This window comes from Mirounga leonina, unplaced genomic scaffold (genome assembly GCF_011800145.1).
Source record: "Mirounga leonina isolate KUSES-001 unplaced genomic scaffold, KU_Mleo_1.0 Mir_165, whole genome shotgun sequence".
Classification (NCBI taxonomy): domain Eukaryota; kingdom Metazoa; phylum Chordata; class Mammalia; order Carnivora; family Phocidae; genus Mirounga; species Mirounga leonina.
This window is the reverse complement of record NW_023270415.1, coordinates 63,310,497-63,335,650: the sequence shown is the minus strand read 5'-3', so window position 1 is coordinate 63,335,650 and position 25,154 is coordinate 63,310,497. Positions and strand designations below refer to the sequence as shown.

General features: G+C 39.8%; 1 protein-coding gene across 5 annotated transcripts in view; it reads right to left on the bottom strand.

Annotated features, from left to right (window-relative positions):
* The window catches only part of COL14A1 (collagen type XIV alpha 1 chain), a 199,527-nt gene that overhangs the window by 37,212 nt on the left and 137,161 nt on the right, over nt 1–25,154 (bottom strand). For all 5 annotated transcript variants that reach the window (XM_035011835.1, XM_035011836.1, XM_035011832.1 and 2 more), the window contains 4 exons: nt 17,341–17,394; nt 13,874–13,969; nt 12,652–12,705; nt 11,619–11,672 (listed from right to left, as the gene is read on the bottom strand). In XM_035011835.1, coding sequence (XP_034867726.1) covers nt 11,619–11,672; nt 12,652–12,705; nt 13,874–13,969; nt 17,341–17,394 — 258 coding nt within the window. The remainder of the gene's footprint in view (nt 1–11,618; nt 11,673–12,651; nt 12,706–13,873; nt 13,970–17,340; nt 17,395–25,154) is intronic.

The following is a 25,154-nucleotide window of genomic DNA, read 5'->3' as shown; positions in this document are numbered from 1 at the left end:
GGGGAGAAAGGAACATAAGGGGGCATGAAGAGGGGGTGGCATAAGTGTGTAGGAACAGCACTGGGCAGCAAGGCCCTCTCCTGCATGCTCTCCAACTCCAATACTGACAAGTCTGAAAACCAGCTAAGGCTGATGATTCTAGAGCTCGCCAATATTTGTGATTTTCCTTTTCTGCCCCTGGCACAGTATGAGGCAAAATTCCCAGCCTCCTGTTCCAGCAATCATGCTGGAGCCACAGGGCTGAATTCTGGCCAATGGAAAGGGGCCAGTTCCAGTTCTGGCTTATGAAAATTTCCTGTGGGTAATCCTCCACTTTCTTTTCACCTTTTGTAGCAACTTCAGAGCCCATGTGTTGACGATTAAAGTCTCCCACGATGGAGAGACCCCAAGTTTCTCAATGATCGTATAGAGCAGAGACTAGACCTCCCCACTCCTCTCTCTATCCCGTTGACAGCATCGGGTTGTGAACCAACAACAGACTTTATTTTATTTTACTGCATTAAACCATTGAGATTTTAGGATGGTTTGTTATAGCATTTATCCTATACTAATATACAAGCTAGTTGTTTGGGTTTTTTTTACTAACACTTCTGTTTTATCATTTCAGATATTCAGTAAAAAATACACTAAGTCAGGGGGCGCCTAGCTGGCTCAGTCAGGAGAGCATGTGACTCTTGATCCTGGGGTCATGAGTTCAAGCCCCACGTTGGACATAGAGCTTACTCAAAAAAAAAAAAAAGTCAGAAGACTGCAGTAATAGACCCTGATATAGATTAAGTTACACACACACACACACACACACACACCTTTTCTTGGATTTGCTAACTAAACAGCAAAAATTAATGCTGACATAGTCTGAAAGAAATCATTTTGCATGTTGTTTAAATATAACATGTCCGGGGGCGCCTGGGTGGCTCATTTGGTTAAGCGACTGCCTTCGGCTCAGGTCATGATCCTGGAGTCCCTGGATGGAGTCCTGCATCGGGCTCCCTGCTCGGCAGGGAGTCTGCCTCTCCCTCTGACCGCCCCCCCTCTCATGTGCTCTATCTCTCAGTCTCTCTCTCTCAAATAAATAAATAAAATCTTTAAAAATAAATAAATAAATAAATAAATATAACATGTCTGGGAAGAGGCCATAAAAAATCAGAACACGTGAGAGATGAACAGGACCTGAGAACTCCTCCAGTTCAATCCCTTCATGTTGTAAGTGAGGAAAGTTGGGGCCAAAAGAAGTTTTTTACCATTAAAAAAAAAAGGAATTAAAAACATTTTTTCAAAAGGAATTTAAAAATCTATTATTTCCTCAATAAAGTTCACATAAGAAAAAAATGGACTCTGGGTACATAGTCAATAATTTAAGAAGATGTTTGAAAAAGGACATTTTTTGGCTTCCTGCCCTAAAAGTCTTCCAGCAGTGGATGGGGAGGACACACGCACCCATGTGGGCCCCCACATGACACATGGCCAACACGACGCCCCAGCAATCAGCACTGCAGCACAAGGCCTGCCCCGAAACCCAAGGGCAAATTGATTTACAGAGGGAGGCGAGCCATGGCATATTTTCTTAAGAGAACACTGCGTTATTCCAAGGAAGGTCTGCAGGAAAGAACGCATGTACACCCCCCTCCCAATCACGTGGAAGGAGATGATAAAGCCGTGATCTGTCGGGGCTCTCCTCCACGGGGCAGTAAAGGATGTTCTTGTGAACTGTTCTGCGTTCACCTGATTTCTAGACCCCATGTGTGACTCATCTGGAAGGGAAGACAGAGAAATGCTCTTACATAACAGGAGCTAAACTTGGTGGAGGTGCCAGGGCTTTAGTGTGACCAAAAGAGGATACTAGACAAGATGTTTGTTCACTTCGTGTTCTTCTATCTACCAGAAGCTGAGAAGGCAGAAATTATGTTTTATTCTTTGTTCCATTCCTAATATTTTCCTAGCACATAGCTGGTGCAAAATAGGTACTAACAAAATGTTTAATTTGAACAAAATTGAGGCTCCTGGAAGAAGTGCTCTGATTATCATGTTGACTAAATAAGTATTAGTCTCGGGTATAATCATTCTGGAAATATATAGGGCAGGGAGGAAATGCCATGTCATCTGTCCTTGCTCCTGAGCCCTCCATGAGCACAGAGGAAAGGCATCAGGAGTCATGTACCCTCAGAAGCTGAAATCTCATTTCAGTGAGTATCTTAAGGGTAGTTTCCTAGAAGCAGACCCGGATGCTATGCCTTTGATTTATAGAGGGACTGTTTTTGGGAGAAACCAGCCACGTAGTGAAGGAAGCAGTAGAGGGCAGGGAAAGAGGCACGAGAATTGGCTTTTGCTGAAGTCTGGCCATCAGCTTATCCCATGGAGAGAGCTGGAGTGTGAGTTACACCCCAGAGCTGACCTATGGTAAGGTTTTATCCACCCATATCACTTAGTCATGGACTGGGGCCAACGTGGCATTTCCAAGGGCAATTCTCTGTGGAAGGGCCAATTCTGAATCATTAGCAGTCAGCATCCATAGGTTGCTGGAAGGGAGGTGGGTGGAGGAGTGGGGCATCTGGGTGATGGGCACTGAGGAGGGCATGTGATGTGATGAGCACTGGGTGTTCTACGCAACTGATAAATTATTGAACACTACATCTGAAACTAATGATGTACTATGTGTTGGCTAATTGAATTTAAATAAAAGAAAAAGAAAGGCATGCTTAAGTTACTGTGAGTTACCCGTTTCCCTGATTGCAAATTAAAATGTATTTGTTCCACATGGTTATAACTAAAAGGATGTTACTCTTAATAACATTTTAGAAACATCATCAAACCCATTTTCCCAAAGTTTCTTCCTAACCCTAGAAAATAAAAACTTCACATTTTTCATCATGTAAAGAGTTTTACATTTTAACTTTTTAATCACACAAGTAAATTTACCGTTGAAAGATTTTTAGTTGTAAGACACACATTGGTCACATTAGAAAAGTATTTGCAAAGCTACTCTATACTGTGCGTTCTGGTAGGATTTGGATAGCTGATGGTGAACAAGACAGTCTTTCCAAGGAGTTTACAGTTTTTTTTTTTTTTTTTTTAAAGATTTTATTTATTTGACAGAGAGAGATACAGCGAGAGAGGGAACACAAGCAGCGGGAGTGGGAGAGGGAGAAGCAGGCTTCCCGCGGAGCAGGGAGCCCGATGCGGGGCTCGATCCCAGGACCCTGGGATCATGACCTGAGCCGAAGGCAGACGCTTAACGACTGAGCCACCCAGGCGCCCCGGAGTTTACAGTTTTGAGCAAAGCCAATAATCGAAAGAAAATGACAGAGTGCTATGATGATGGACAAGAGAGTTCCAAGAGAACATGTAGGAAGAATAGCTCATCTTGGCATGGGAAGGGAGAGAGGGCTTCACCGGAGAGATGTTTAAATCAGGGGACCCAGGATGACTGGGCCATCACATGAGTCTCCCTGCTCATGGGCCACTGTGCCCCATGTTATAGCCCATCCTTGCAAGCTGGGCAACGTTTAACCAGGGCTCAGGTCCCCCTTCACACCTCTTCACCTCAGGGTGAGGAGTGAGGGCAGCGGATTTTTATACAAAAGCAATAAACTTGGTGAAAAGAAAAACTCTGTAAAATGTCTGCATGTTATAAGGTGAAATAAATGGCAAATTCTAGCATTGTGATTCAGCTTAATTTTTTTTTTAAAGATTTTGTTTATTTATTTGACAGAGAGAGACACAGCGAGAGAGGGAACACAAGCAGGGGGAGTGGGAGAGGGAGAAGCAGGCTTCCCGCCGAGCAGGGAGCCCGATGCAGGGCTCGATCCCAGGACCCTGGGATCATGACCTGAGCCGAAGGCAGACGCCTAACGACTGAGCCACCCAGGCACCCCTCAGCTTAATTTTAATCAAAGCTCACTGAATGAATGGTCTTCAACCCTTATCAGCTAAAAATGTGTTTCATTTCCCAGGACATTTCTAGATCTATAAATTTTCCATTTCATATTAACTAACCAATCTGAGAAGATGTGTTTGTGGATTAAGCACCCTCATAAAAAGTGGAAACCCCAAGTAAGCAACAAAGAATGAATAGCAGGGAATAGAAGATTAAGTGATAAGCATAATGTAGACATTCACTTAAGCCGACAAATACAGTTTTCAAGTGCTTGAAGTCAGCCACCCATAAACAGGCATGCTTTATAACATGAATAGCTCCAGGCATTTTTCTTTTTCTGAGATTCCCACCTCAAAATATTAATATGCACCCACAGCCCACATCAAAAATAAGTTTTGCTCTAAAAACTTGAAAGGATTTTTACAATTTGTTTTTGAAAAGAGATGGCTATGAGCAAGTTACTAAGTTATGGTTGGCTATGATTTATCAACAAAGGGAAATCAGCCCTAACATTTGCTTTTAAAATCACTGATATTTGAATGAATACTAAATTTACCTATGGCTGAAACTGGCAAAGTGTACTGTTTTATAGACCTTTAATTAACCATTCTTTAATGTCCATTTTGCAGTTTCCCTTGCCCTGCCCTGGAGCATATATATATGTATGTATTGAGGTGGCAGGCATTTCCTGTAGGGTCTTAAAAACTTTGTAGTTTCTAAGTTCTCTGTCTATGGCATTTAAAGGCTGAAACCAATGTGTCCACAAAGAATGTCGTAATTAAAATTAAAGTCAGAAGTTAGAATATTTATGTTTATGTGGCTATCACATAGCACTCAGAACTCGTGACTCAATCCTGATACACACCACCCATGCCTTTTTTGAAGCCTGGAAGGGTGAGTCACAGATATTAACCCTAAGATTCTAGAACATGCCAATGGTTAAGGTCCTCTGACTTACACCACACTCTCAGGTATAGTGAGATCTGTCAATAGCTGGCATCCGCTGAGTTTGTTTAGAGGAAGCAAACCCAAGCAGTGAGGGTTAGAGAAACACTCGAAGAAACTCCTGCTGCATGATTTCTACCCGTGGCATGGGTCCGGACTGCTGTGAGCACCAGCAGACATACCAGCATGGCGGTCAGCCGTAAGAAGGAAGGCAAAGGATTAAGACCAACCACCAGATTAAGAGCCAGGCCCCAAAAAGCCACAGACCCTGTAAATACTGGCCCAGCCTAGACATCCAAGATCAGTCCTTATGTGTGGTACCATGTTGAGCCACCCTGGGGAATTTTCAGACACACACACAGTACCTATGTGTGCGTATAAATATATATATAAAAATGTGCACATATTTACATACATATGCACAACACACTTCTTAATATGTTCACATATGCATATATTACATATATAATTTAAATGTATAGATAGAGAGAAATGCAAACATATTTTTAGTAACCTGAAGGGACGACTTGGGTGAACTGAAATAGCAGGAAAATTCTGTGCAAACAATTATTTAGACATACAATAGGCCTAACCCACTGTACCATCCAGTGATTCTAACACCTAGCTGATTATCAGAACCATTAAGCTTTTTAAAATGATAAATTCCAAAGTCATACCCAAGACCTTGTGTATTTGAATCTCTGAGGTCGCAGCCCAGGAATCGGTTGTTTAAAAATACAGCAAAACTTGAAACGACCTGATCCCTTACGTTGAGGAAGTGCTGGTTTGCAAATACAAAGCCTCTGGCCTGACCCTGAAGGACAGCACTGGAACCGGAGTGCAAGGCAGATATCACCTGCACCCTATGCTCCAACAGGAGTATCTGCAAACTGGTTATAACGTATGACAAATTCCCCAAGGAACTGTTCTCAAGTGTGCCCAGATGTGCCACCATGCAAATAAACGTGAAAAGTAATCGAAACCTCTTCCTAGGCGTGAATTATCAACTTTGACTTCACCAAGAAAGTAGCCCAAACTGGGTTCTTCCAGCCCCGAAATTCTAGACGAGGTATCTTCTGTCCTGTTTAATTAAATATCTCGAATGGAAGACTTTCCTACATGAGCAAAATCTCCCAGTGACCTTTATGAGATAGAATTCTGTGGAAAGAAAGAGCTCAGTGTTGGAGGCAGAGAGATGGATTATAATCCTGGCTCCAACACTTCCTAGCTGAATGGCATTGTTCAAGTGCTTCCATTTTTTTTAAGCTTCAGATTCTTCATCTGTAAAATGGATTAACAGTGCCTGGCATTTGTGGTTATTCTGAAGTTTATAGAACATAACATCGTAAAGCACCTGCACTTAGTCAGTAATTAGTAATAGTGATGCCTGCTATTTTCATTCAAATAAGCTGTGAAGTTCCAACTGCATATACTATCATCACTGTGGTTGATTTATAAAAACCCATCTAGACTCACATGAAAGAAAATCAAATCATCCTCTCCACTAGCTTTGTGCTGGCTTTTTACATTTCCTCTTCTGAATGAGGAAGATCCTCAAGGGGAATATTATCTTGAATCTTCGTATTTAACAAAATATTCTTTAGATGAATCTCTCATCATCACTTAACATTTATGACAGGAATTAAATCCAGATAACTGACTCAAGTTCCATTTCTCAAGGATATTTTAAGTCCAACTCACTTCGATGAAATGGGACATTCATCACAAAAATGGTCTTTGTATACATTGAACCCACATCAAAAGGAAGCATGTTCCAAGTGTCCTTTCAGCATGGAATCCAAGAAAGTTAAACAACAGCAACAAACCACTTGTTTTTTCTTCAGACTCTTTTTTTTTATAGTTTAAAATCTTCTAAGCCATCTTAATACATCAAGCACAGGCATTATAAAATATTATACTGTCCTGACTTAGTAGGTTTACATTGAAAACAGTGTACTAAGACTAGCTAAAATTAATTTTCTATATAGAAATTCTTTATATGAATTAATTCCCATAGCAACTCTACGGAGTCAAATATTTTTTCTACTTCACAGATGGGTAAAGTGAGGCTTGGAAATAGTAAGTAACTGGTCCAATGTCATTGTGGTAAGGGTTCAAACTCAGGCCTGGCTAACAGCCCAAATCTATCATATTCACCACTGGCCCATCCTGCTTCTCATAACCTTGCAAGTTCAGCAGAATTCATATGCAGATTTTTTTTTTTTTTTTTTTTACTATTTCATCTTTTACAGCTGAGAAAGGGAGGCTGTGGTTATGGCATGAAAATGTAGGGAACAGTAACCTGGGGCAAAGGAAGCATTCCAAATTCAGTTTACTTGGAATTTAAAAATGAATACCCTCCGTACAATGGAGGAATTACTATCTTCCAGGTGCCATAAAAGATCTATCTCCTTGTCATTTTTTTTTTAAAGATTTTTAAAATTTATTTATTAGAGAGAGAGAGTGAGAGAGAGAGTGCAAGAGGGGGTAGGGTTAGAGGGAGAAGCAGACTCCCCGCCGAGCAGGGAGCCCGATGTGGGACTCGATCCCAGGACTCCGGGATCATGCGGCTCCGAAGGCAGCCGCTTAACCGACTGAGCCACCCAGGCGCCCCTCCTTGTCATTTTTATTTCTTGTTTCTCTGCCTTTTTTATCTAACCATATTAAGAATTGGGAAATAAAAATAATTTTTACAGTTTCTATTTGGAGCGTTTGACAGAAAGCTCGAGGTCTTGGACGTAAGTGAACCTCAGAACTGGAAAAGAGGTTGTGTTTTCTTTGTTTTCCTCCCTTTTCAGTTCTTTCTTCTTCTATTCATCATCCATGTCTTGCCTGTTCCCCCTAGTTTCACTAAGGACCACCTGATGTCTAGGGTCGGGGCTGACAGACCCACCCTTCATCAGAGGAGCTCAAAGATCACAGGAAGGCCCTGGGGTCACAGACACCAAGGAAAGAAGAGGGAAGAACAAGAGGGAAGTGGCAAGACATACAGTGAAAAAGAAAGGAATCCTGAATGCTGTTGGCCGGAATGGCTGGGAATGAAGGTGACTACACTCAACTGTTGAATCTGGACTTACGCTGTTGCTTTCTATTTCTATTTACTTCTTAATTTTTTTAATTTTTTGAATATACAATTTCTTCTCAGCTTTATTGAGACATAATTGACATAGGACCTGTGTAAGTTTAAGGTGCCAACATGCCGATTTGATACATTTATATATCGCCAAATGATCGCCACCATAATCTCAGCTACCACCTCCATCCCATCACATGGTGACCATTTCTTGTTTGTGGCATGAACATTTGAGACCTCCTCTCTTAGCCCTTGTTGCCTTTTAAAATGTGGTCCTGCACTGTGCTCCGTCACTTGCCAGCAGGAGGCCAAGACTTGTTCAGTGAGGAAGTCCAACTTTTGCTGGACGTGCTTATGGCCCCAGGCCCAGTGCCTAGTATGAGTTGCCTCGAAGAGTCAAAAATTCCCCATGAGAAAAGCCAGAATAAGCCAGAAAACATCAGAAAATATGTTCCCTGTTTAAAGAGGAGATGTTTAATCTTCTCCTTTCTACTTTTGCTAAGCTCTCCTTCCTTCCAGGCCAAATTAAGGGGTAACATTGATACCAGCTCCAGGAAAGAGGTGCTAACCCTTCCCTAAGCTGACAGTCAAGGTGGTGGTGCTCCCTCTGAGCGGGGAGTTCTTACCTGTCAACAAGAGAAGACAGAGATTAAAAAGAAAGATGGATGAGCAGGAAGGAGTAACCTACTGCTCTTACAGCCCGCCTCATGCTCTCACCTCCTGAGAGAGTCCAAGAACCGAGAGGCACTGGCTGGACACCATCACACGGATTTATTCCAACCACATCCTCCTCTGTCTAGAGTGGGCTTTCCTCATTCAGAATCAGGGGCAATGAAGGTGTGGCAACAGGAAGTGATTTCGGGGGGTAATGAGACGAAAAGACAAAATAGCTCTGCCTTCCCGATTCCCTGGACAGTCAAGCCTAACTGGACCGTTTTCTGGAAGTGGCTTTTCAGGCATTTCAGTGGGAAGTCTCACCATCCAGTGTCTGTTCTATACCATGGTTGTTACTGTTATTGCTTTTACTTTTTTCTTTGCCTTTTAAGATGGTTATGGCAGAGGAGGAATAATCATGAAGTTTTGTCCCTAGTACTCTCAGCAACACTTCTCTCCCACTGTCGAACCATGGAGACCTGCTGTCCTAGAAAGACCTGGCTCTCCATCAAGGTGCTCCGTGTCCTGGATCTGCTATGATCCCCATAAATATTGGCTCAGGACCTCCTACTTTACAATCCTGCTAAGTAACTATCTCATTGTTTTAGACCTTTTACTTTCCTTAACCCCCCACATATTTGACTAAACAGATCAGAGCCACCTAAACAACTCCGTTTTCATCCACTTTTCTTCCTTCTCTGCTGTCTCTGAGGAAGACCCATTTGTTTTCCTGGCCCAGGTTAAGTCATGTTGCTGGTACCACCACACCCTTTCATGTCCTCCAGGTTGATGGTCTAGGAATTGCCTCCTTTAGCTATTGAAAATCTCTCTTCTTCTGGTTCTTTCCTCTCTGGAGGCAGCAATGGACAACTCTCTCCAGGCTGAGCACAGCACCTGGCACACAGTATGTGCTCAATTAAGGTAAGTGCTCAACAAATATCTTATTAAATAAGATCAACGCAGCCGCTCCCTCAAACAGGGCCTCCAAGTTACACAGTTCTAGGGCACGCCATTATATTTTATTCTGTGTGAATGGCACCCCGTAAAGCTCTACGCTGGAATACTATTGTCCTTTTCTAAAACAACTGTCACAGAATTTGCATAATACTTTTTAAACATGACCCTGCAAAGCCAGTTTTTAAAAGTAAGTCCATTTCCATCCAAGAATTTTTCAAAATAGGAACTGAACACATTCTGAAAGTTTTTTTGCCTCCATACTGAGGGGGAGAGGACAATAAAATCCGCATGCAGGTATCTCCTCACTTTATTACAGGTCTAAGATTGTTCATTCTCTAAAAGAAAACATGCTTGAAGGAATAGCACAATAATTATAAAAAGTCTGTGTTGGTATATTGGTTTTAAAAGGAAAAAAAGAATTTTTAAAGGAAAGTATTCTAAAACCCAATGATCCAAACACCAATCCAATATGTTTGATTTGGGAGTTCTTTGCCAAGACTTGTCTCCACGCATAGATAAATCAAGTAAATTCACTGAACCAAATCTTTAGAATTGCCATTTTCAGAGCTTCAGGAATCACAGAAGAATCTAGGTGTGTAACCAAACAGGATCTTGGCCTAAGCCCTTTGCCAAAACATATAAATACTTCTAGATACTCCTTCCACATATACAAGAAACCTACATAAATCTAACTTTTAAAGAACGCCTCCTTTAGATGCAGTTACGTGGACATGATTTACAGACTCAGTAGTTCCATTTAATGGGCAAAGATTAAACAGATTTTAAGCAAATGAAAGTTTGGTGAAAAAACAAAAAAAGAACATGGAAGGAATTTAAGGCCCCACACCCATGCTTCTATAGAAAAAAACAATCTCCTTATTCTTGAGCCATATAGCCACCCTGAGCTAAAGGCAGGTCTTATTTGAGTGGAGAAGTAAGTCTTCCAGCCAATCATTTTCTAATCCAGTGGGTAATTTGTTCCAAAAATAAGCATTGCTTGCCAAATGTGCTGTCCTTCATTGGACTGGATCCGAGTGGTTGCCACTCTACATAATTCAGTCTTTGAGGGAAACTGTGGAGCCACCCACATCCTAAATCAGTGACAGTTTAAGGAAAAAAAAAAAAAGACTTACTTGAATTTGTGTTTACCTCTCCAGCTTCATTTCTTGACAGTCTTTCCAAATCTAACTGTGTGTACGTGTGTATACACAGATATGCACCCACTCATGCACACACTGCACTCTACTCTCCAGCCACACTAACTCTGTGCAATACTGGAAATGGCCCACCTTCTCTTCATCTCCACGCCTTTGTAGATTCTGTTCTCTGCTTGCAATAGCTTTCCTATTCCCATGCACCTGGCTAATTTTTGTCTCTCATTTGAGACTCAGCCTCAATGGTGCCTCACCCAGGAAGCTCTCCCCAACCCGTCAAGTCTGGCTTAGTTTTCTATTCTTTGTAAATACCCTCACAGGGCTCTGCAAATGCCCCCATCCATAGTATGCATTACAGTTTCTTCTTTGGTTATGTATTCTCCCACTAAGCTACAAACTCTTTGAGGATAAGAACTTTAAATCGGGTTTAGTGAAAACGTGTTGACTAAACAAACACTGGATGTTAACTCACTCCTGTCCTGACCATCCTTATAACGTCTTTCGCTGCTGTCCATGTGAACACGTTAAAAGACTAGATAATTGACATATAGCAAAATAAATGAAGAACACTGTGCATAGCCATAATACTTAAATTTCAACTCCTACGATCCTTGATTTCCTTTAGGTTTGTGCCTAGAAAATTGAAAAAAAAAACTGGAAAATCTGCTAAACCAGTGGACACAATTCAGTGCAAATTGCATTCTGGTTATGGGAACATTCAGAAAGAGGTGTTGCTAATTTGGGAAGGTTTGATGGAAGTTCTCAGGTTTTGATGAAACTAATGGACATAGAAGATGTCAGTGAAGGGAAATAGACACAGGATAGGCGGAATATAGACAAAGAGGAGGAATAATAAGGAAAAAACCCACCGAGTTTGACTTCCTTGCATAGAAAACCATCAGAAATAAAGAATGTCTTGGTAAGGAATCTCCTGTGCTAACAACCTTGGGCAGGTCCTTACCCTCTGGCCTGGAGAGCCATCACGTCCTGGTGAACCAATGCTTCCCGGGATACCCTAGGTAGAGCAAGGACCAAAAAAAGTCAGAGTCACGGAAATCGGAAATCAATTGCCTTTCCACCCAGCTTCCCTGAAATAGATCCAGACCTCCAAACAAACGTAATAGCATAAAGGTGAATTCAGAATCCAGAAATGATTTATATGAAAGAAATGTTCCCCTCCAGAGCATCACTATGACTCTCAGAGACTACTAAAGTGAATAGACACAGGCTAACAGTCTTTAATACAGAAGCCACTTACTGCTAGAATCACAGCTGACTTTAGAAGCTACAGCCTTCCCCACCTTCCCACCCATCCCCCCAACCTTGGCAAGGCTCTAGAGCTAAGAATATTTGGTGGGGGAGGGGCAGAAGGAGAAGGAGACAGAGAATCTTTTTTTTTTTTTTTTAAAGATTTTATTTATTTATTTGAGACAGAGAGAATGAGAGAGAGAGAGAGCACATGAGAGGGGGGAGGGTCAGAGGGAGAAGCAGGCTCCTTGCTGAGCAGGGAGCCCGATGCGGGACTCGATCCCGGGACTCCAGGATCATGACCTGAGCCGAAGGCAGTCGCTTAACCAACTGAGCCACCCAGGTGCCCTCTTTTTTTTTTTTTTTTTAAAGATTATTTATTTATTTTATGCCAGAGAGAGACACAGCGAGAGAAGGAACACAAGCACGGGGAGTGGGAGAGGGAGAAGCAGGCTTCCTGCCAAGCAGGGAGCCTGATGTGGAACTCGATGTGGAGCTCCATCCCAGGACCCCGGGACCATGACCTGAGCCAAAGGCAGACGCCCAGCGACTGACCCACCCAGACGCCCGGAGACAGAGAATCTTAAGCAGGCTCCATACGGAGCCTGATGTGGGCCTCGATCCCACAACCCCGAGATCATGACCTGAGTGGAAATCAAGACTTAGACGTTTCGCTGACTGAGCCACCCAGGGGCCCCAAGCTAAAAGCATTTTTTTTTTAGCAGACTAAAAAGTAAAACTCATACCTGTGGGCCAGGAAGGCCAGTCTCTCCTTTTTCTCCTTTAGCACCCGGCATTCCCTGAATAGCCAAAAGCATTCGGGGTTAAGTTCACGTAGGGTCAATTCTTTGTCTTTTCTTTCTCTCCTCTTACTGCACTAACATTTTCAACATTAACTTGCTTTCGCGCTAACATCCAAACCTGGCATGTTTCACTTCTCACATATGCTACCCCCTGTTTGTAAGCATTCCTACGGAGCTGAACATTTATACGGCACAACAGTTTAAACACAGAACATGCCGTCTGATATGGCTGAGCCCATGCTGTACATCTGTGTGAGAGATGGAACAGTACGATACTATCGATAGCTTAGATTTTTGAAGTTCACCTCTATCTAGAGTTTTGCTTTTATTTTGGCTAGAAAGATAAACGAATGGAAAAGCAAACAGAATCTGGCAGGTAGCAAGACCTTATCAAAAGCTTATTAGTAGTAGTAGCAATTGCATAACTGGAATGCTAATGATTTCTAAACTGTGAAAATAACCCGGAACAGAAAATTTCTCAGTGAGGGAGATAGAATCATATGCCCAGAAAGACGGCTAAAATGTGCTTAAAAGGCTTGTTTGCTTCAAATATCAATTTTATTTAATAGAAATCGGTTTTATTCTTGAAATCTTGATCCCTAGAGGAAGATTAATGACAATCAGTGAGTGGCATTAAATTTGTTTTCCGTGATATAAACAGCTTTTACAAACAGAGTGGCTGTATAAAAGTACACTGTCTATAATCTAAAACTCTAAGTGCACTGTCCTTTGATGCCCACTGAGATAAAAATCATAAACAAATGGCTTCCATGAATCAATATCCATAATTACTACAAATACATAATGAACAACTTGAATTTGTTACTTTCTAGATTTTATTACATCTGTTAAGGACTTGGTCCAACAAGAAAAAGGACAATACATGTCATAGCCCTGTTTCTCTCCTTAGACAAATTGCTTATGGATATACCCACTCTGTGTGGATGTATCTACTTGCAAAAGACCCTCATCACTTGACAAAAAATTGGCTAATGAATGTACTCATGAACTCTCAGTTACTACTTCCATTTCTCAATTCTTATTTTTAGGGGTTGGAAGGGACTGAGGCTCATTATAAAGAGCAGAGAACACAAAAGTGCACTCTTTATAACTCATGAAAAGGTGATCACTATAAAATCCACCCAAATGTTTACACACTACTCACAGGCATTCCTTGAATGGACAGACCACTTGGTCCTTGGGGTCCAGGGGGACCCTGGGGTCCTGGAGGGCCTGTGTCACCTCGAGGCCCCTCTGGTCCCTGGAACACAAGAGAAGAAAATCATTCCAGAGGTAAGTTAGATTCTCGGTACTCAAAAGATATTTCTGCTTAGAGCACTTATAATTTATTTCCTTATGGAATGTTCCTAAGACACAAAGCGCTGATAGGATAGAGCAAGACAACATGCCTCCCAGACAAGATGTCATCAGTAAACCAAAAGAGTAAACACATGGCGGTTGCTGCAACTTTAATTTTTTTCTTCCATAAATAAGAAGGCTATGCCAACTACGTGAGTAACTAGACCCCCCACACTCCATAACAAATCCAAAATACAGAAGTACTTCAAGACCACCCTCCTGGTCTGTGGCATGTAGGTTCATACCATCCAGTTGAACTACATTCTCTCCACCTCCACCCCTGTCAGCCACCCATCTTGGGGGCACTCCTGCATTACTGAAGACTTTGCCCCCAGTCCCTGTTTGCTTCCTCATCTTGACCCCACCATTCCTCTGTCTTCTGTGTCTACCTAATGACCTGCCCTCAGTGTAATATTACTTGATTTTCTTTCTTCTCAGGATCAGGCACTCCTGTCACATTAGCAGCTCTTATTTCCATAGTTTGGACCTTGGTCTATCACCTCTGTAATCTTAGTTCTAGAAAAACTACATCCTCAACCTCTTCTTCTTGCCCTTCTCTCATTCTGGGACTCCAGTGAAAACTAGTATAAGTTAAGACTTCCAACACCTGGATATCATGTTAAATGTAAGCCTGACGAATCCATTACTTGGGACAAGCAATACAGAAGAAAAAGTGGGGACAGATTATGAGCGTAGTCAGTTAAGTTTCAGGTTCATGGGGATAACCATGTGGACATGTCCAACAGTCTGGAGATCGAGAGATGTCTGAGCTGAGATGGATTTTGGAGTAGCTAAAGATGTGTTTGTGGGTGAGGTTCTTAAGGAGACTGTTGAGAACAGAAGAAACTGATGAAGATGAGATGAAAAGCAGGTAGAAGGGAGAAAAAGAGAAGCCTGAGCAGTGTAGGAAAGGCCAAGGCGGGGGGAGGATTTCTAATAAAAAGGTGTCCAACCATATCAAATGCTGTAGAGATCTCAAGTAAGATAGGAATTAAGCCATAGCCTGTGGATTTGATAACAAGGAGGTAATCGATGACCTTAATAAGAGCAATTTTACAGGATTCTTATAGGAACAGAAGTCATATGCAGGCTAAGTACGATTCTGGTTATATATAAATGGAATTATATACTATGAACTTCATTGGTTCATGATTCTTTCATGTGTCAGAGTGGTGTTGAGGTTCATACATTTTGTTGCATGTTTCCATAGTATGTTCCTTTTGATTGCTGAGTGGTACTCCACTGCATGGATATATAGAAAATTGTTTATTCACCTATTAATGAACATTTGAATCATTTCCAGTTTTTTGCTATTGTAAGTAAAGATACTATGAATATTTATGTACCAAAAAAAAAAAAACCATTTGGAACTGAGGATGCAGAAAACAAATGAAATCTATTCTTACAAGAGACATAGTGTAGGAGGAGGGGAGATAGAGGTAGATTTAAAAAATATGATGGAAGAAACAAGTTGGTAATTGACAAATATTGGTTAATGCTTATAATCATTTAATCATATATCAATTAAATATTATTGAGGAACTGAGAATGGAGCAGAAGAGCAGAAACTATGTGGTCTCATTTTATTCTATACAGTATGAGACAAAAATGACTGAGAGCCCAGCATCATGGCTGCTTTAAGCTTCTAAATTCTTATTATGTTTGCTACAATTAAAATATGGACCCACAAAATGGAAAATAATACAGCATGGGGCTTTCCATATGGAAGGTATACTTTATCTGTTCCTACACTATGGCATTGGTGGACATGTAAGGATCCTCTGTCTAACAAGACATTTTCCTAAAGCCACTTCATACTTATATCTGTGATTCATTAAAATCATCATGTAAAAATAACCACCTCAGTAGTGGTCCTGTGGAAAATGATTATCAGAGGTAAGGGGTCAATGTTGGGATCATCAAACATCTTTGAGCTCCTCATAAGTCTTCATGATCAGAATCATCATCCAGTGAGAATGTTGGAAAAACAATGGGATCCTGCTGGGATCCCAATGGGAGGAGGAAGCCAGAATCTGCAGGAGCTCCTGGGCACTGCCTTGAGGTGGAACTGAGGAAGACTCAGTGTATTGCTGTCTGAGAAGAAGCTTTAAAATCACTGGCCTTCCTTGTAGGACCATAAGACAGAGAGTCAGGTAAGAAACATCAAGTCTATGCCAAAGATATGTGTCGCAATATCAGAAAATTAAACAAACAAAAAAGGAGATATGTCATGTTTTGGGTTGGCTAGTGCCTCATTATCTTCAGTCTTCTTTCATTTACCGCCCCCCTCCAATATTAGCTCCTACCTTGCTGCACTTGCTTCCAGTTTTACAGTAAAAATTTTTGCAGTGTTCTCTTCCCCATGAAAAAATACCATGCAAATTGAGTAAGTGACCATATTGAAGCAGTAAGTCAAGACTGCAAGGTGGGTGGAGAGGAGATTGTGTGGGGCAACAGGTACAAATGAAAAGGGGAGTCTAATTATAGAGAGCCTTGAATGCCATGCCAAGGAGGGTGAATTGTATTCTCAAGGCAATAGCATATGACTACAGATTTAAAAGTATGATACAACCCAGCATAACTTTAAAGAAATAAATCTGGGGGCAGATGTGCAGAATCCATCAGAAAATCAAAATCACTGGAGCCAGCAGACCAGTTAGAAGATTTGCCAAAAGCCAGATAGAAGATGGTGAGGCCTGAATTCAATTAGTGGCTGGGCTTCTGCCCATCCCTTAGGGTGCCTCTGTGCAAAGTAGGAAAACGTGTGCCTGGACACGGCTTGGCAGGGCTTGGTCGTCTCAGCTGGTGCTTTTGTGCAGCGCAGGGCCTACACCAGCACACGTGGTGGCCCTGGGCAGTGAGAAAGGAAAACAGAGCTGTGTGTTTGATTACACGTAGTGGGGAGGGAGTAGGACTCTAAAACTTGAGAAATTACCTGGGAGGGAATGCTGCCTAGTTGTGCTTCAGTTTTCTCCTTACTTTGTTGTAGGTGGAGAAAGAGAAGAATATACACAAAAGAATACTACCTTTGAAACTAAACCACTCAGAACACTGACATTCTATTTTTGACCTGGAAACCAACCTTTCTTTTACTAAGCTCTTAAATATTTTTATGAAAAAACAGAAGTCTTTAAGGGAAAAGACTTAGACACAACTTTCCACAAAAACATAAAGGGTTCTAGATTGCAAAGGGTAAACAGGACTGAACTTCAAAATTATATTATTGCTAATTATGAGAGACACAGAGATACAGAGAGACAGAGAGAACATTACCTTTGGACCCTGTTCACCTCGTTGGCCCTTTGGTCCTCGGAGTCCTGGACCACCCTGGCAAACAGATGTTAAGTATTAGCACAAAGACAAGTCTTAAACAGCATATTTCACCCCTTTTCTTCAATAATATGGATTATGTAATTCTTATTTTGAACAAAGGCCAACTTATTGTGTAATGGTGTATGTTCATTATGATCCTTTACTGGAAATCTGCCACCTAGACTCACCTCTTCCTGCTGATGATTTCATAGTTTGAGAAAGCTTTCTATGCCAAATCCTGTCAAATTAAAAAAGCTACAGTATTTTGAAATTTAGTGTGTAAAACTATTACTATTAATGGACGCAAATAAAATACACAGCTAATCTAAAATTGTGTGTCTTATACCACAACTTTGAGATTATTCAATTAAATTATAAAAAGCATATAAAAATAGTTTTTTAATTATGACCATATTGAAGCAGTAAGTCTAGACTGGGATTTTTATTTTAATTACACCATAAAAGGCTAATCAGTGTTACTGAAACTTCAGTTATTTGCATTTTCCCTAATATTTTTGCCTTATTAAGGCACATCTGCACAATTACTTAATATCATTTTCCTTATCTAGATCTATATGTACATACATAATACGTACATATGTATGTGTATATGTACTCTTGCAAACATATTCTTTGTATATATGTGCATAAATATATATGTGTATACACTGAATATTTTTCAATTGACTCACTATTTCACTTTAATCTAATCTTAAAAGCAAACATTATAACACTATAGTTAATGGAAAAATGTATTACTTATTAAGAATAGAAAGAAACCTTAAAAATACACTATAAATAATGTTATTAAATTTAGCTAGATTTTGTTCCTATTGAAGTCTGTAAGCCATGGGCTTGTTCTTTGTTAAAAAGGGAGACAAGTAGGTATTAGTATTAGTGTGCACCAGAGTGAGAATATCTCTTTCACCTGAGCAGAAGGATTAAACGCTCACTGAAAATGGAATCGCTTTCTCAGTGTGTGTGTTTTTTTTTTTTTTTAAGATTTTTATTTATTTATTTGAGAGAGAGAGAATGAGAGACAGAGAGCATGAGAGGGAGGAGGGTCAGAGGGAGAAGCAGACTCCCTGCCGAGCAGGGAGCCCGATGCGGGACTCGATCCTGAGACGCCAGGATCCTGACCTGAGCCGAAGGCAGTCGCTTAACCAACTGAGCCACCCAGGCGCCCCTCTCAGTGTGTGTTTCTAATTTATTTCCTGAAAAGCATTTTGTGTGCCATCAGCAGAACACTCGCATCACTTGGGTAAAGACTGGATCTGGTGACCTTTAAGGTTTCTTCCAGCTTGTTTTAACCACTTAAATTCATTCCCCTCCCCAATAACACCTGGTTGCTTATCTTCCAGACTTTAATTTTTTTTAAAGATTTTATTTATTTGAGAGAGAGAGTGAACACAAGCAGGGGGAAGGGCAGAGGGAGAGGGACAGGCAGATTCTCCCACTGAGCAGGGAGCCCTATGTGGGCTGATCCCAGGACCCTGAGATCATGACCTGAGCCGAAGGCAGACACTTAACCCAGTGAGCCACCTGGGCGCCCCTCTTCCAGACTTTTAAAATATAATTCTAAATTTGCATTATATGCGGAGTGCCCGGGTGGCTCAGTCGTTAAGCGTCTGCCTTCGGCTCGGGTCATGGTCCCAGGGTCCTGGGATCGAGCCCTGCATCCAGCTCCCTGCTTGGTGGGAAGCCTGCTTCTCCCTCTCCCACTCCCCCTGCTTGTGTTCCCTCTCTTGTTGTCTCTCTCTCTCTGTCAAATAAATAAATAAAATCTTCAAAAAACTTCTTTGAAGAAGACTCTATTATATGCATATATGTACCTATAGAAACTATTACCTATAGTATTTTTGTACTATTATATGATGTATTATAAATTACATATGTGACATCACACTTCTTACATACTCCTAAGTTTTTTAACTTAATCTTTTTAGAGATTCTTTCCCATGACTTAACATATGATTTAGCTTATTCTGACCGAGTTGCGTAGTTTTCCAAACCTTGGATTATACAATCGTTTGTTTAACCATTCTTTATGACTGAAAACATAGGGTTTTCTCACACATTTTTTTTTTTTTTTGCTGTTTAAACACTTCTGCCATTAACATCCTTAAACAGCCCTGCAGTACAGACTTTAATATTTAAGTGCAAATGTTAATATTTAGGATATCGACAAGTAGAATTACAAATGAAATTTGATTGGTAGGCAGATATATTGTCAAACTATGCTGCAAAACACCTCTGCCAATTTACTCATCTACCAAGAGTTTAAGAGGGTTCCAGCTTCTCTAAACCTCAGTCACCACCTGATCTTGAAGGGGAGCAGAATTTGTCACCTCACAGTGTGCCCCTTTGGAGTAAGGATTATTTTAGTCTGATTATTTAAGAAACTGCAGACACAGGAGAAGCCCTGAAAACCAAAACCCGAGTAAAAGTTTTATAAGAGACATTTACATTTATGAGGGTTGCCTCCATTTGTAAAGGTTTCTCCTTCTGTAGCAGGAAAAAAAGGATGACTCTAAATCTCTAGAAACTTACTTATGAAGAAGGCAGAGACTAGGGTCTGCATAACAGCTTCACCCTTGTTTCCTGCACCTTTCCTGGTAACCTCCCCAAACAGACTCTCCGTCCCTAACAGCCCCCCCTCTTTTTTTTTGTCTTTAGCTGAAGATGATATTTAAAGTGCTGGCTTCAGCCATGTTGGGGAGTTATTCAGTCTTCCTGGGTATGTCCCATGTAAACAGGAGGCATGTGTGTTATTAAACTCTTGATTATTTCTCTTCTGTTAATCTTTTTATTAAAGGGGTGTCTTAGCCAAGAATCCAGAAGAGTAGAGGGAAAATTATTTTTCCTCCCCCAACAATGTTGTCAAACTTTACATTTTTACCAAACTAATTGGTAAAAAATAATATTTTACTCTTATTTTAATTTTCATTTTCCTTAACACTACTTTAATGGGGCATCTTTTCATAACATTTGCCCATTTGCATTTAATCTCAATGCAAGTACCAATTTCTATATCTTACTCAGTTTTCTAATGGGTTGCATGTCTTCTTCTCTTTAATGTGTAGAAATTCCTCATATATTTGGATACCACACCTTTCACTGCTATATGGGATGCAAATTATTTTTCCCCAGAGTGGCAGACACTGTTGGTTGGCTACCAAGCAGTCTTTCCTGACTCCCTTGTCCATTTTATTTCTCCTGCTACAAAGGCTGAAAAAGATGGATTTGCTTGCCCCACCTCCTTTGCAACCAGGAATGGGCACATTAGTCACTCTGGGCTAATGTAATCAAGAGGCCATAAGCCTATAGAAGGGAAAGTGGGAAGATGGGACAAGCTTGGGGGACCATCCACCTCTAAATCTTTTGCTGAGCAAACAATAAATATCTAAATGTCCCGGTGGTTTACACTACTGTGTCAGTCGAATTTTCTGTTCCTTGTAGCTAGTGCAATGCATCCCAATTAATATACCATTCTGGCACAAACTCTTTAACTTTTTCTGTGCATCTTTAATGATTGGTTTTTCACTGCAGGTTTTGTTCAAATGTGACAATTTGGCTCATAGCTATTCATGCTGGAGGCACCATGTCTAAAAGCCTGGAGCCTTTTATATTTGTAACTTATTTTGCACCTTATCCTTAACCTTCAACACTGAGCACATGACAAGAATTCAATACATTTTTGTGGATGTTAACTTCCACAAAATAAGAAAGGGTTAGCCTAGGCAAAGGGAATATGGCTCATTCACCCATACCTTCCTACAGCTGTTTTGTAGTTTATTGGCACAAAACACCCACGTGTAAATTCTTGAATGAGAATTTACCTATGTTAAATCATTAGCCAGGGTTTATTGCATATTGTTTTCAGATACTATTTCTTGAATAGTTTATTATACTTTAAATATTTGAACATTTTAATAACTTTTCTCCTATTTTATATCTTTCTTTCCAAGTCAGAGCTCAACCCTTCTCTTTCACTTCTCTGCTTTTTTCTCATTACAAAGTTTGACTCTTAGGTCATCTGTAAATATTTTATAACTTGTTCCAGCAGTATTGCAGATGAAAAAACTTGAAAACCCTCCAGCTAAAAAAGCTTATTAATGCTGCTTAAAATAAAACAAACATTATTATAATTAAGAACTGAATGCATAAGTCCCAGGAATAAAGAATAAAGAAAAACCAGAGACGCAAGCATGCGCACAGAGACTGCCCTGGGGGAGGACGGGGAAAAAGGTTCAGGATTGCTGCAAAGCTTTTACTGTATAGCCCACACAAAGCAAGGAAATGTGAACTTGAGCCTATGATAGGTGGGGGCAGGGCTGAAAATGAAATGTTTAAAGCTGAGGAACTTGAAAAGCTTCACTGTGAGTCAGGTAGGGGAGAAAACAAACAAACAGTAAAAAATAGCAGGTGGATGACCAAGATGTTGCTTCCAATGTTCCAATGTAGCTATGGGAGGAGTTGGAAATGTCTTTGCTAAGAAATATTACCCAGAAGCTGATTCTCAGACATTCTAGAGATCAGAATTCATCCTGTCTGTCAGGAGCAAACAAAACTCCAGAGTCAAACATCTAAGGTGGATTTCAGTTGGTTGTCTACCCAGGAGCTTAGCAGAAGCAGGCACAGATATTCTCTGGAGGAATACAGCCCCAAACTGGCTCACAGTATCCCCTGAGATAAAATTTCAAGTAATACAGCTCAAATATACAGCCCCCCAAAATCACACAGAACATATGGAAACAAGATAGCATGAGTAACATCAGCAGAAAAAAAAAATGGCAGACTCAGAAACACATACAATGCAGATATTGAAATGATCAGATAAAAAAATAAACTATACTTAAAATATTGAAAGAAAAAATAGTTTTGAAGTATTACAAAAGAAGAAAGAGTATAGAAATGCCCAGAAGTTTTGAAAAGGAACCAAATATAACTTCTAGCTGTGTTAAATATAGTCATCAAAATCAGAAATGCAATGGATAGGTTAAACAGCATATTAAACATAGCTAAATATAGAATACACTAGAAACTAAATTTGAAGAAATTACACAGAAGAAGCCTGGAGATAGAAGCAGAAATAAATAAAAAAAATTAAGAGATGTGAGAGTAAAAAAATACATCAGTTGAATTTCAGAAAAACATAATAGAGATGATAGGAGAGAGGCAATATTTGAAGAGTTAGTGACTAAGAAAACTCCAAATTTAATGAGAAACAATGCCATCGAAACTCATGAAGTCATAAGTTTTCCAAAATGGCAGATTATCTACATCAAAACCCCACACTAGAGCATACCATAGTGAAACCTCAGATCACTAAAGACAAAGGGATCTTGCAAACAAGATCTTCCCGTTTATTAGTTTGGAAAGTTGTCTCACTGCTTTAATTAAGGCCAATATTAAAAATTTTAAAGCAAGACAGGAGGCTTATTATTCTCTTATATTAAAATCTGAGCTGATAATCGGTTCAGTGTTCTAGAGTAGCTTTACCACGTAAGGCAACGTGGAAGCTCAGTTGCTTCCATTTTATTGCTCTGCTGTGTTCTAGGACATTGCTTACCAAAGTGAACCACTACCACATGTTCCCAGAGTAGTATGTTGAGAGGGGTGAGGATGGATAAGGAAGTTATTTTGTTTTCATTTAAGAACAACGTCTAGGTTGACTGCATATCCCTTTTCTCTCACTGGCCAGAACTTGGTCATAAGGTGATACCCACTTGTACAGATGCTAAGAAGTCAAGTGCCTAGGTGAATGGCCACATACTTAGCTAAAACTCGGGGAATTCTACTATGAAAAGAAGCAGTGGCAATGAATGCAGGAAGTACAATCAACAATCTCTGTAACAACCATCAAAACTATCTTTTGATAATATGGGAAATAAAAGCATTTTGCGATGAACAAAAATTGAAAATTTACTATCAATAGTCTCTCATTAAAGGAACATCTTGGGGCACCTGGGAGTCATAGTTGGTTAAGTGTCCGACTCTTGGTTTTGGCTCAGGTCATGATCTTGGGGTCCTGAGATTGAGCCCCGTGGAGGGCTCCGTGCTCAGCAGGGAGTCTGCTTGAGATTATCTCTCTCCCCCTCTCTCTGACCCTCTCCCTGCTTGCTTGCACACTCTCTGTCTCTCATAAATAAATAAATAAGTAAGTAAGTAAGTAAGTAAGTAAGTAAATAGAAGGAACATCCAAAGGGTATATTCCAGAAGAAATAAAAATGATACCAGAAGATATTGTGAGCAAAGAAATAGCAAGTATAGAGGCAAGTTTTAACACATAGTAATTGATAACAAGTACTAAAAAAATGTCTAGTTTGTGATGTTAAAAAAATACTGGATAGCAACAGTGCATAATTTATAAAAAGGATGATCCAAGAGAAATAAATTCCAAGAAAATCTATCTGTTGAAATAGGGTGAAAATCTTGATTCTTTTTAGACTTTGTCAAGCTAAATATGTTTGTTAAAATCTCTTCATTGACTACTAAAAGAACAGCTACGGAGAGTATGATTTCCAAATTAGGGGAGGGGAGAAGAAAAGAATAACAACAAAAAGCCAAAAAGTGTAAATAAGTAGATAAAACCTCAACCAACCATGAAAGTCACATATATACATCATGTGGGACAAATAGAAAGCAAAAAGTAAGGTGATATTTATAGGAATATTTGCCCAAAGAGGTTAATTATCACAAACAACAGAATGAATGGACTAAACTCTAAAAAAATTACAAAACCAGATTGAAAACAAAACCTAGCCATATACTATTTAAACAGAACTCATCTCAAACTTAAAGACAACAGAAAGACTGAAACTAGAAGGATGAAGAAAATGGGCATTAAGGAGGGCAGGCGATGTGATGAGCACTGGGTGTTATATGCAACTGATGAATTATTGAACTCTACATCTGAAACTAATGATGTACTATATGTTCGCTAATTGAATTCAAATAAAAAATATATACATATACCCGGAAAATAACCCAAAAGAGAAATGATGATATTGCAAGTCACTAGCAAGATGATTGTTCTCAATTTTTTGTACACTGTAACACAGTCTCAGGATATACAAAGCAGAATTACAAACAGAATTTGACAGATTGAAATTGAAGTAGAAGATTTTAAACATCTATCTCAGCAATTGAAAGATAAAGAATTAATGCAGATAAAGAAGATTCTAACAACATAATTTACAGTTTGATTTACTGGATATTTATATTTAGAACTCTTAACTCCACAATTAGAAAACACACATTCTTCTAAAGCATACATGGAACAGCAAAAAAACTTGACAAAAGGCCACAAAGCAAATGTCAAAGAATCAACAAATGTCTAAAAATTGGTACTATGGAGACTATCTTCCATAAAAAAGTGCAATAAAATTAATACAACAAAAAAATAAAATTGCACATATGATCGGAAATTTAAAAAGACACTTCTAAGTGAACTGTGGCTAAAAAGAAGGAATAAAGACAAACATAAAAAATGATAGCTCACAGAAATATTAAATTTAACTACATTGGACTTAAAATTTCTAGACAATAAAAAGTCCCATAAACAACAAAGAAGCCACAGACCAGGAAATGATATTTGCAAACCATATCATTAATAAAGGATTAGTTTCCAGAATACATAAAACCACTTAGAAACTAATAAGCAAAAAATCTGCACAACAAAATCCCAGAAAAGTTTATAAACAGGTATTTATATAGAAAGGAATTTAAATGACTCAGAGACAAATGAAAAATTGCTCCATCTTACCAACACA